Genomic DNA, 11,478 nt, shown 5'->3' with positions numbered 1-11,478 from the left:
CAGGGCTCTGTGGAAAGAGTATCACGAGCACCTAGTAATGTCTGCCATGGTCACGGGAGTGGAGGGTGGTGGTACGTGTGCCAGGCCTTTGCCGGCTCTGATTTAGCTCAAACTTCCATTCCCAACCCAGTCTTGGTCCCAAGACAGGACCCCCAAGGCATTTCATTCCTGTTTGGAGCAGTTATTACAGAACCCTTTCTTCTTAGGTACTAAAATTGGCCTCCCTGAAATTTCTGTCGAGGATCCCAGTTCCGACCTGGGGAGTGACTGACTGAAGCCCTTTTTCCAGAAGTCCTTCGTGTGTTTGAAGGACAGGAAAATCTCTTTCCTTGCCTCTCCCAGGCCTTCTCTGCACCAGTCTCAATGCCCCAGTTAACTCTCTTTCATACGGCAGGTCCCAGAGGGTGAGCTCAGGGATATCCAAGTCAGAAGGCGCTTTGGAGGCCACCCGTTCTGTCTCACTTGCTAACGAGAAGGAAATGCAGGCCCAGAGGTCGCAGCAGGTCCTGGGGACCCCACGGTGGTTTCATGGCAGGAATGACCTAGTGCAGGGAGTTCTGTACCTGATTTTCTCAGCTCTCACGATTCAGGAGATGAACTCTCAGCTGGGGAACGCTCACAGGTGGACGCGGGAGGAGTCCCAGGTGTGTGAGCCAAGGGCGTGTGGTGGCCTGGCTGGCCCTGGCTCCTGTCCCTTCCCTGCTCTCCTTCCCCCACTGTGTGTACAGAGGAGCCTCAAAGAGCCTGGTTGTCCCGTCCCTAGGCCCGCTTCTCCTTCCAGATGTAGAAGAACTCCGTGGACACCTGCCGGGAAGCAGCAATCCGAGGTGCAGCAAAGCTACTCTGTGCCTGGGGCCTTGGAAATAAGCAGCACTTTTTTTTTTTTTTTGAGACAGAGTCTCGCTCTGTCCCCAGGCTGGAGTACAGTGGCGCGGTCTCGGCTCACTGCCACCTCCACCTCCCAGACTGAGGTGATTCTCCTGCCTCCGCCTCCCAAGTAGCTGGGATTACAGGCGCCCGCCACCGCGCCCGGCTAATTTTCTTATTTTTAGTAGAGGCGGGGCTTCACCATGTTGGGCAGGATGGTCTCAAGACCTCACGATCCGCTCACCTCAGCCTCCTGAAGTGCTGGGATTACAGACATAAGCCACTGTGCCCAGCCTAATAGTTTCATTTCTTTTCTTTTCTCTTTTCTTTTTTTGAGACGGAGTTTCGCTCTTGTTGCCCAGGCCGGAGTGCACCGCACCCAGCCAATAAGCAGCATTTGACTCCCCCCCTTACCTGACTCCCTCCTGGGTTTGTCACCTTTCGGGCCCCTGACCCCAGTGGGCGGGAGTCTGTCCTCTAGGCTGGAGGAGCTGAGATCCGAGTCACTGTCACTGTCGCTGGAAACCACTGGAAGAGACAGACCACAGCACAGGAGGTCACCCCACCAGCCTCTGCCTGCAGGCACGGGCGGAGGGGCCGGGGCAGGAACGACGGCCTGGGGATGGGGGGACACGCGCTTCTGCCGGCCAAAGAGGCGAGTCCTGGTGTGAGGAGGCTGGGACGTGGGCTCTGCGTGACCAGCAGAGAGCGTTCGCCCGTTGGCCAGCCATCTCCATACGCCACCCCCTGTTCTAGTTCCTCTGGCAGAACCAGAACCCACTTGCCGTGGCGGAGGCTGATTCTCACCGCGGTGCAGACGGGATGGCTCTGAGGCCTCCACTCGTGAGGCAAAAGGCCCAAGGCCTGCCCTGCGGGTGTGGGGTGGGGAGAGTCCGAGCTGAGCGCTGACCCTCGGGGAGCACTCCAGGCACTTTCCACAGACACATTCACCGAAGCTTCAGAACAACTCTGTGAGGTAGGGAACAGCACGACCCCCATTTCACAGGCAAGAAAACGGGGCACACACCCAAGTTGTAGTGGAAGAGCCGGGAGTCTCCTCCCAGCAGGCTGGTTCCACAGACCCTGCTCACCACCCTCTGATTTCACTGTAAGAACGGAACTGGGAGCCAGCAGGCCTGGGCGCTCGTCCCAGCTCATCCAGTAACGCACAGTGGGGCCTCGCAAATGCGGAAGGGAGCCAGACGGACGGGGCTGGAATCCCAGCAAGGGGAGGCGAGGATATTGTCACAGTGAACACCGACCGTGGAGAAACTCTGTTTTCTGGACTACGTGGAAACCGTATTTGGCTGGGTAATCAACAGTGGGAGTCATAATACAGGATATAGCTACCCTTTAAACGTTCTATTTTAAACACAGAAATGTACATCCATTCACCAATCTCTCGATGCCAGGCTTGGGTGCTTCTGCAAGACTGGTCCGCACAGTCTCTCAGGTGTAAACTGCACACGTATTGCACTGTCTGCGATCCCAGTTGCACTTTCTCTGAATTGCAGCGGGACCCACAAACCCTGGCAAAGCAGGACAACTGCAGAATCCTCCTTTTTCCGTTTCTTCCTCTTGGTTCTCACACTTGTCCTGCTAATTCCATAGATTTTTATAAAGCAAGTTGCTTCCCTCAAAACTTTCCGGGGTGGGGCGCGGTGGCTCACGCCTGTAATCCCAGCACTTTGGGAGGCCGAGGCGGGTGGATCACTTGAGGTCAGGAGCTCAAGACCAGGCTGGCCAACATAGTGAAACCCCGTCTCTGCTAAAAATACAAAAATAAGCTTGGTGTTGTGGCGGGCTCCTGTAATCCCAGCTATTCGGGAGGCTGAGGCAGGGGAATCACTTGAACCCGGGAGGCAGAGGTTGCAGTGAGCTGAGATCACACCATTGCCTCCAGCCTGGGTGAGAGAGCGAGACTCCGTCTCAAACAAACAAACAAACGAACAAAAACGACTTTCCAAAGTCTTGGTTTTCATGAAACAATTCTGTCTCTTTTACAACTCTTTCCGTCAATTTGCATAACATTTAATTAAGTGATATCATTGCAGTACCGAGTACAACTGCACAGAAAGGTCTGGATCAAGGGTAACCAGCTCTCACAAGTGAGAAACACAGCAGATGGGCAGGAGTCAGGGTGCCTGTCAGGGTTTTCCTTGGGGAATGCAAAACGCTGGTGGTTACGGAGGAAGGTTAGGGCGGGTTGAGCTCTTATGCCAGGCACTGTGCTGGGCCCTGAGTGCCATCTTCCTCCGTCTTCCAAACAGCCCTGAGCCATGGTACCCGCTGGTGGGAGATAAGACCGGAAACAAAATCTGTCTATACCGAGGGTAGCTGATCCCAGCTTCACCGTCTTTAAAGGCTCCCCATGCCCCCAGGACCACACTGGGCTCCTGCCCTTTGTCTACATTTCCAACTGCATCCCACGCCCCCCGCTGTCTCGCCCTGGGTGCCTCCTGCCACCACCTCCCACTGGGACTGGCTTGCCTCTGCCCTGCCCACCTGTCTTCTCTCGGACCAGTTAGAAAACTGCCTCCTCCAGGAAGCCCATCTCACCTGTGCCCTGGCTGGCTGAACGCCCTGTGCTCTCTGCTACAACAGCACCAAACCACTTTCTGCTGTTTGCATGTCTGCTTCCCCTAGCAGGTCATGAGGCTCCTCGAGGGCGGGGACCAAATTGCACATGCAAATGAGGCTGGTGTGGCCTCCCCTCCCTGTGGCCTCCCCTCTCTGTGGCCTCCCCTCCCTGTGACCTCCCCTCCCTGTGGCCTCCCCTCCCTGTGGCCTCCCCTCCCTGTGGCCTCCCCTCCCTGTGGCCTCCCCTCTCTGTGACCTCCCCTCCCTGTGGCCTCCCCTCCCTGTGGCCTCCCCTCTCTGTGACCTCCCCTCTCTGTGACCTCCCCTCCCTGTGACCTCTCCTTCCTGTGGCCTCCCCTCTCTGTGGCCTCCCCTCTGTGGCTCTCCTCCCTGTGGCCTCCCCTCCCCGTGGCCTCTCCTCTCTGTGGCCTCCCCTCCCCGTGGCCTCCCCTGTCTGTGGCCTCTCCTCCCTGTGGCCTCCCCTCCCCATGGCCTCTCCTCCCCGTGGCCTCCCCTCCCCGTGGCCTCCCCTCTCTGTGGCCCTGACCTGTGCACTGGGGCAGGAGTGATGAGCATGGGGTTGGGCCTGGCCTTTCCTTCCTCCATCTGCTCAAAGGCTCTGCCTCTTTCTGTCCTGCTGTCCGGGGGAAGAGTTGTGCTTTGGCTCCTTGGACTTTTGTGACGCAGCAGCAGGAGGAGACGGGGACGGGGCATGGCTGTGGTCTGTGTGCCCTCTTGATAGTATTTGAGAAATGCGAGGAAAACCTGCCTTATTTTGCGATTGTTTTTTGGGTCCTGGACTGAGCTGCTTTGATCACGAATCCACCAAGACTAGACCTCGTGGGCGTCCGTTTTACAAGCATGTGTGTAGTTTTGACTCACTGATTAGATGCCAACCTCATGGGTCCCATGAAACAGGGATAGGAGGAGGTGGGAAGGAGCCAGGGATTCCTGCTGGGCTCCTGGAGCAAGTCGTTCTCCATGTTGCCCTTGGGGCAGCTACGGTGAAGTTAGAGGCCCGTGGCTCACGCCCCCGGGAGCAGGGAGGTGTCCAGCAGGAGCACAGTCCTGCGGAGGGCAGGGCGGCTCGCCTCCACGCTGCTGTCCGCCTCTCTCTGGCAGAGATGCTTATGGGAGGTCTAGTCATGCCTCCTGACTTGGAATGTCCCATCTCCCCCACGGCTCATATGCAAAATCTACACAGTCCGGGGCTGGGGGGGGGGCACGGGGCTCTGTGGTGCCACACAGTGCCAGGCCCCTTAGGTGCAAAGGGACAGATGCCAAAGGACTTGGAAGGAGACGACGGGATGGGATGTCCCAGGACTGGGGTTAGGGAGACAGGCTCACCCTCCGTCTCCCCTCTTCCCTGTTCTGTCATCTATCACACGAGGTTATGGAGTTGGGCTGGGAGCAGGCAAAAAACCGCAAGACAACAATGGCCTAGTCCCCACGTGGTGCCCGTGTGCACCACGATTAACAAAAAAAGGTAGAGACCCTCCCCGAGTTACAGTCAGCTTGTTCTTCGTCTCTGTTTATAGACCCCAAAGGGCCACAGCCCTGAAGAAGTGGGGAGGAGCCTCTCCGTGGCTGCAGCATCGCTGCTCGCGGTGTCTGGGATTTCAGACTGGGGCTTAGAGGTCTTTGTGGTACGGACCCAAATCCCATTTCTAATCCACTCGAATAAACACCACTCAAAAGAAATAAACCAAAGGAAGTCAGCAGTGCCCGCAGCGGCCTTGGCATGTACTGGCAGGATGGACGGGCCACACCGAGCAAACTCCGCTGAGAAGCCCCTGGCCCAGCACAAATATGGTGTCCCCAGATATTCCTGGCTTCCTCGGGCTGCAGAGGGGGAGCCTTTTCTTCTTCCTCCCTCCGCTGAAACGTCACCGTGAAACCCAGACCTCAGCTAATCTGCCATTCGATTGCCGCTGCCACCTTTCTCCCTCCATAGCAGCTGGGACTGTCAGTCTTCCAGGCCTATTAACAAAGCTTTTAGGCTCATGCATCTTCTGGCCCTTGCTCTTCCATCCTCAACACACCACTCTGTGTCTGAAGCTGATATATTTTTTCCTCTTTAATTCCCCAAAGGTTGAGTCTGGGATGGCTTGCCGACGAGCCCTGTATTCTGCCCACGTCTGATTTTTCAGATGGAAGACGGGAGTACACCAGGGAGAAGGCTGTCCCACCTGCCTTTCGGAGGAAGTATCAGATGGAGTCACCCGGCTGCCGCCGAGGCAGGGGTGGGGGGAAGCCCCTCCCGGGCTCACCACGGGGGTCTGAGCCACTTGCTGGGGACCTGGCATCCCTGAGGCTTTCCCACCACGGCCCGGAAGGGCTGCCTGCCTGCCCGGCGTTCATCCTCAGCAGCGGCCAGCCCCAGCGCCAGCCGTGCCCACTTCTCTGGGGAGAGGCCAGCTTTTCTTTCTCCTGCTCACTCTTGGCTGGATTTGCAATTTGACTGTCACCATGGAAACTCAGCGTTTCGGTACACGGAGCGGGGGGAAGAGCCTTTCCTTCTGGAAACTCTTGAGTGCCTCAAAGGACACGGGCGGCAGCTGTGCTGTGGAGACGCCCGGCCTGGGATGGTCCAGGGGACAGGGTCACGCTGGCCGTGTGGCCTCGCAGCACTGCCCTGGGACGCGGGGGCCCTGCTTCCAGACTCTGTTCAGCCACCACCTCTCTGCATGACCCGAGGTATCTCTCCAGGCTTCGCTACAAAAACACGGGGGCTGACCTGGTCGCCCACCCTGGGTCTGAATCCTGGGATTCAGCCTTGGGTCGGCCCGCTGGTGGAGACAGCCCTGGTGCCCCTCCCTGGTCTGGGGATGGGGAAATGCTCCTTCTGGGCCATACGACGCTGCTGCCCGGTACAAGGACAGCCTGTGAGTTTGGGAGGCACTTGTGAGCTACCACTGCTCCGCCTGGAGGCTCCCAAAGCCCCCAGAAATTATGGGAATTATAGAGGAAAAGAGATATTTTCAGCAAACATGCTGCCAAGGCAAAGCAGATGGTGGAAAATTTTGCAGACTAAAAACAAAACAAAAAAATTCTCTTAATGTAAAGGAACGATGATAAGGCCCCGGGGAGGGTAGACACGCCCCATTAGCCGTCTCCAGCCCATCAGGCAGGCCCAGCTGCAGAGATGCAGGGCTCTCGGTCCCTGCTGGGACGGGGGACGGCCGCTCCACCTGCACGCAGGGTAGGATGCGGGGCCTGAGGTCCCACTGAGATGCCTCCCGAGGCCGGGCTCCATCTTGGCGGCAGCAGGAGGGGAGTCTGGGGTGGGGAGTCTCTGGCTCTGAGACTTGGGTGGTTGCCCTGCCTCTGCCACTTCCCAGCGGTATATGACTTTAGGCCAGTTTCCTAGTTTTAACTTTTTGTAATGACGTCGTCTCCCTACTTGCCAGGGCTGGTCTCTAACTCCTGGGTTCAAGCAATCCTCCTGCCTCGGCCTCCCAAAGTGCTGAGATCACAGGCGTGAGTGTCTGGCCCTGGAGCAGTCCTTTACCTGTGTGCTCAGGGGCTCACCTGTGGAAAGGGGGATTGGGGGCTCCCACCCCGGGTTGTCGTGAGGGTCAAAAGAAGAATGCGGTCGGCATCTGGCCTGTGGTAGGTACTTGATAGGAAAAGCTGTTACAGTGGAGACGCCACGCAGCACAGCGCTGGCCCTGGGGTGCCCGGGCCAACCTCGCAGGTGGACTCACCCCTTTGGAGGGAGCGTGGGTTCCCAAGCTGGGCTTTGGAGGACACCCAGGACACAGGATGCCTTCAGAAGCCATTCAGAGGCAGAGCTGGGATTTGAACCCAGGCCTTTCTATCCAGGGTCCTGCCTGACCGTAAGGGCTCTACCCGCTCAGAAATCCTTCTCTCCACGCGGCCAGTCCCCTCTCGGTCTCCCCACCATGCTCTTCTGCGCCCCCTCTGGACCCCTTTCCTGTTGCAGCAGAGGCCGCAGGTGGGGGGAACTCTAGTTCGCTCTCAGCAGCTAGGGTCGAGCTCTGGTCCTGCCTCGGAGGCTCCTGGGCAAATACCTTAATCTCCTTCAACCTCAGTCTTCCCGTCTATAAAATGGAGACGGAAATAACTACCATCGGACAAACGGCTTTGCAAATGTAAAAGGCTGTATGAGCCTATAAATATTTTTAAAAATTTGAATCAAATCCACCCCCTCGAGGAACCCATTCAAATCATTTCTCCACTGAAAAGTCTCCCCAACCCTGTGGGCGAAACGCCAACGGGAAGAAGCAGGGAAGACGCGACCTCCCTCCTCTCCCCGCCCAGATGCCGTCTGGCTGCATTTCAGCTCCTACCGATGCTCGCCTTGACTTCCTCAACAGCTTCAGGCACCACGCGAGGTCGGGGCCAGACCTGAATATGCAGCCCCACGGCTGGGCTTTGGACAACGCGGGTCCTCAGGAAACACCTGCTGTTTTCCCGAAACTCCTCCCCAGGACAGGAAACCGCACTGCGCAAAGACAGCAGGGCCGGCTGGGGTCAGCAAGGGCCGGCCACAGAGGAAAAGGCGACCCCAGGGCCCCGTCTGTCACCTCCACCCCCCAAAGAGCCGAGGTTTCCCCCAGGACGAGAGCAGGGCGAGCAGCCCTTCTGAGCCACGAGGGAGGGATCTCAGGGGTGCCAGGCGCCTCTCCCAGCCTCCCCCAAAGGGACACTCAGGGAGTGGGTGCCGGGAGCCTCAGCCTGGGCAAAGCAGCTGAACGGGGAGGAGCTGTAGGCGGCCGCTTCCATGGACACGGACGAGTGGGTCCCGGGGGAGCTCTTCTTCCAAACCCACCTCCGGGCCGGGGGCAGGGCTGGGGAAACAAGCTCTTCCTCGGGTTTGGAAACTCCTGCAGGGCCTGGAAAGGGAGCAAGGGGGCTCCGAGGCCCAGAGAGCCTGACCTCTTAGGGAGGAGCCCACTGGCAGCCGGAAGAGGCTCGGAGCCTGCCCTGCCCTCCCTCAGGGGCCCTGGAGTCAGGAGATTCGGGTGCGCGTCTGGCCCTTCGCTGGCTGCCAACCTGACCACGCCTGACAGCCTCAGGACTACCTCAGGGGGCGGGAGAGGCCGTGGCACCCGGGGAGCCCCCCTTCCTCGGTCCCCCGTCCAGGCTGCCACGGAAAGGCCCCCGAGGACAGCCCCAGGCACGGGAGCTGACGGGGCACAGCCAGGGCTGGGAATCCAGACCTCGGGAGTGGAGGAGGCTGTCCTGGGCTTGCTTATTCATTTACCATCGATTTTCATTTCCTCCCTCCTTCAGGCCCAGAGACAGACAGGAGGCACCGGATAATGAAGACAAATCCGCAAATCAATAGCAATGTGGTCACCAGCATTGAAATCTTGCGGTCCCTGCACTCGCTTGAGGAGCTCCAGACAGAGCGAAAGGCGGACGGACGGAGATAAGAACGGCTCCCTACAGAGAGAACGCGAAGGGCGGCGGACTCCTCAGGGACGGGGCAGTCAGGAAGGGCTTCCTGGAAGAGGTGGAATTAAAGGATGGGTGTGATTTATACACGAACGCTGAGCTGGGGCGTGCCAGGCATCCTGGGCAGAGAACAGGAAAAGCAGAGGCCAGGAGTGGACTCCTCTGGGGCCAGGACAGTCCCGCTGACTCAGGAGAAAGGCTCCAGGCTCAGGCATACAGGGGACATGGCCCGGTCTGGGTCGGGTGTGGTCTGTGCTGTCAGGGATGACGACGGCTTTTGTTTATTACAGAGATGAAGCACAGCAAGTCCGTGCCTCCTGCCCACAACTGTGCCGGGTGCAGGGCGTGCTTCTGTGTGTGTCCTGACTCCAGCCTTTCTCTGCGTGTGTCTGGGCCTTCGCTGTTCTTTCACCTCATCTCTTTTTGCCTCTCTTGCTTTTTTTTTTTTTTTTTAATAGATACAGGGTCTTGCTATGTTGTCAAGGCTGGTCTCGAACTCCTGGGTTCAAGTGATCCACCTGCCTCGGCCTCCCAAAGTGCTGGGATCACAGGCGTGAGCCATAGCACCCGGCCTCTTGCTGATGTTTCTAAAATCTCCCTCTGCCTCTGAATTTCTTGTCTCCATTTCCCTCCGTGTCTGCGTCTTTGTGCGTTCGGAGCCTTCCTGAGTGTCTCTTGGCTCCTCCTTCTGTCTATGCCAGCTCCTCTCACTCTCCAGGATCTGCCTCTCTGCATCTCTGCGTCTCCATCTCCGTCTTTCCCTCCCCAGGTCTGTCACATATCCTCAGGGCCCTGCTCTCTTGGCCTCTGGGATTGTGCCTCAGTTTCCCCCACCTGGACTTGAATCTCAGTCCCTCCTCAGGCCCACGGGGTCTGTGGTCAGAGCTTAGGTACGGGGTGGGCTGCCTGCTTTGCTTGGATCTCCTGTCTACCCCAGGGGCAAGCCAGGCAGGGAGGCCCGCTCACTGCTTCCCGTGTGCAGGCCAGGGCCCTGCTGCTTCTGGACACCAGCAAGGTATCAGCTCAGCTCCACGTGCAGGCCCAGGCTTCACCTGTGACGGACAGGAGGCCGTGGGAGAGGGCTGCGAGCTGAGCGGAGCCAGGGCGGTTATCTCCTAGGCCTTCGCTAGAGTCAGATGGGGCAGGGAGGCCCCGATTTATTCACTTCACTTAGTCCCCGAGACAGGTGAGCAGCTGGAGACGGACGTGCTTCACTGTACAAGGCAGGGCCTAGCATGGGCCAGAGGTTCACACGCCGGGCACACATGCCGGGCACACACGCCAGGTTCACACGCCAGCTTCACACGCCAGGCACACACGGGAGCTCTGCACACCAAACGGAAGCCAGAGGCTGGCCCTTGGGGGCTGGGCTCCACTCTCCCAGTTCAGCTAAGACAGGGGCAAGGGGCCCGCAGATGTCACCGTGGAGCTGGGATCGACCAGTCAGCCAAGGTTGCCACTGGGTCTTGGGCAGATCAGAGGCGACAGCCACGCTCCTGACTTCCGTGGTGTGGCTGATGAGGGCCTTTTCTTGGAAACCAATCTCTAAGCCAGCGAGGAGGCCCACAGCGGGCGGGTGGGGGAAGGGGTCAGGTGCAGTGGGTGGGGGAAGGAGTCAGGTGCAGCAGGTGAGGAAAGCGACAGTAGCTCGTTCGTGCTCCGGACGTCTGTTCTGGGGGTGGCCCCTCCATTCGTGCCCGTCATCACCGAGCTTGTGTCTGGCTTAACCAAGGGCTCCAAAGGTCAAAACAAATTCGTGTGTGGGCTTCCCTTTCAAAACATTGCCACGCAAGATGCGGCCGGGCCTCTGCTCCCCGGAGATTCACGGAAAGGGCGGTTTCCTGACCGCTGCGGGTATTTCTCTGCCTTTCCATCCTGAGACGACGGTGCGGATTATTTGACCTCTCCGGTACTTAGTTTCTGTAAAATGGGACAATAGTAGTGCCTCCCTCACAGGTTGATGGGGGATGACATGAAATAACAGAGATGCACAGCGCCCAGCACAGCCTACAACGAGCAACCGTGTCATCTGTGGCGGCGGCTGCTGCTGCTGTTTTTATCTGACTCCTCGGCACCGAGGGCCAAAGCCCGTCCCTTTTGCCTGCACAGACAGATGGGCAAATGGTACCCAGGCCTCAGCTGAGCCGGGCAGAATGGCAGCTGCCTGAGAAGACCAAGGCCGGCTGTCAGTGTCTCTCCCAGCGGGACCCACCGCGGCCTCGGGCAGCGCGGCGTCACCCCCTCCCCTCGCCTCGCCCTGCCTCAGCTGGGATGGACGACATTCACTCCCCAAACGTCTGGCTGGACCAGAGCCACAGACACCACTGTCTATGACATTGTTTGATTGTTTGTTTTCTTGACCCAAACGGCAGACCTGCACCAGGGAGATGTGAGTCAGTGGCTTTCGAGGTGCCACACGGGGCCTACAGCGCGGTTCTCAGGTGGTTCAAAGACAACCCCCCTTCCTTGTCTCTAAACGGTCCTTTCTGGCGTGTGTGCGTGTGTGTGGGGGGGTGTGTGCGTGTGTGTGTATGTGTGTGTGTGTGTATGTGTGTGTATGTGTGTGTGCGTGTGTGTGTGTGTATGTGTGTGTGCGTGTGTGTGTGT

The 11,478-nt window shown here is 58.5% G+C and overlaps 1 protein-coding gene across 4 annotated transcripts in view; it reads right to left on the bottom strand.

Moving 5' to 3' along the window:
* Positions 1-11,478, bottom strand: part of RPH3AL (rabphilin 3A-like (without C2 domains)) — a 153,295-nt gene that overhangs the window by 6,263 nt on the left and 135,554 nt on the right. For all 4 annotated transcript variants that reach the window (XM_011999600.1, XM_011999598.1, XM_011999597.1 and 1 more), the window contains one exon: positions 1,282-1,395. In XM_011999600.1, the coding sequence (XP_011854990.1) occupies positions 1,282-1,395 (114 nt within the window). The remainder of the gene's footprint in view (positions 1-1,281; positions 1,396-11,478) is intronic.

The sequence above is a fragment of the Mandrillus leucophaeus genome, unplaced genomic scaffold, assembly GCF_000951045.1.
Source record: "Mandrillus leucophaeus isolate KB7577 unplaced genomic scaffold, Mleu.le_1.0 Scaffold6, whole genome shotgun sequence".
Taxonomy (NCBI): Eukaryota; Metazoa; Chordata; class Mammalia; order Primates; family Cercopithecidae; genus Mandrillus; species Mandrillus leucophaeus.
This window is presented reverse-complemented; position numbering and strand designations above follow the sequence as displayed.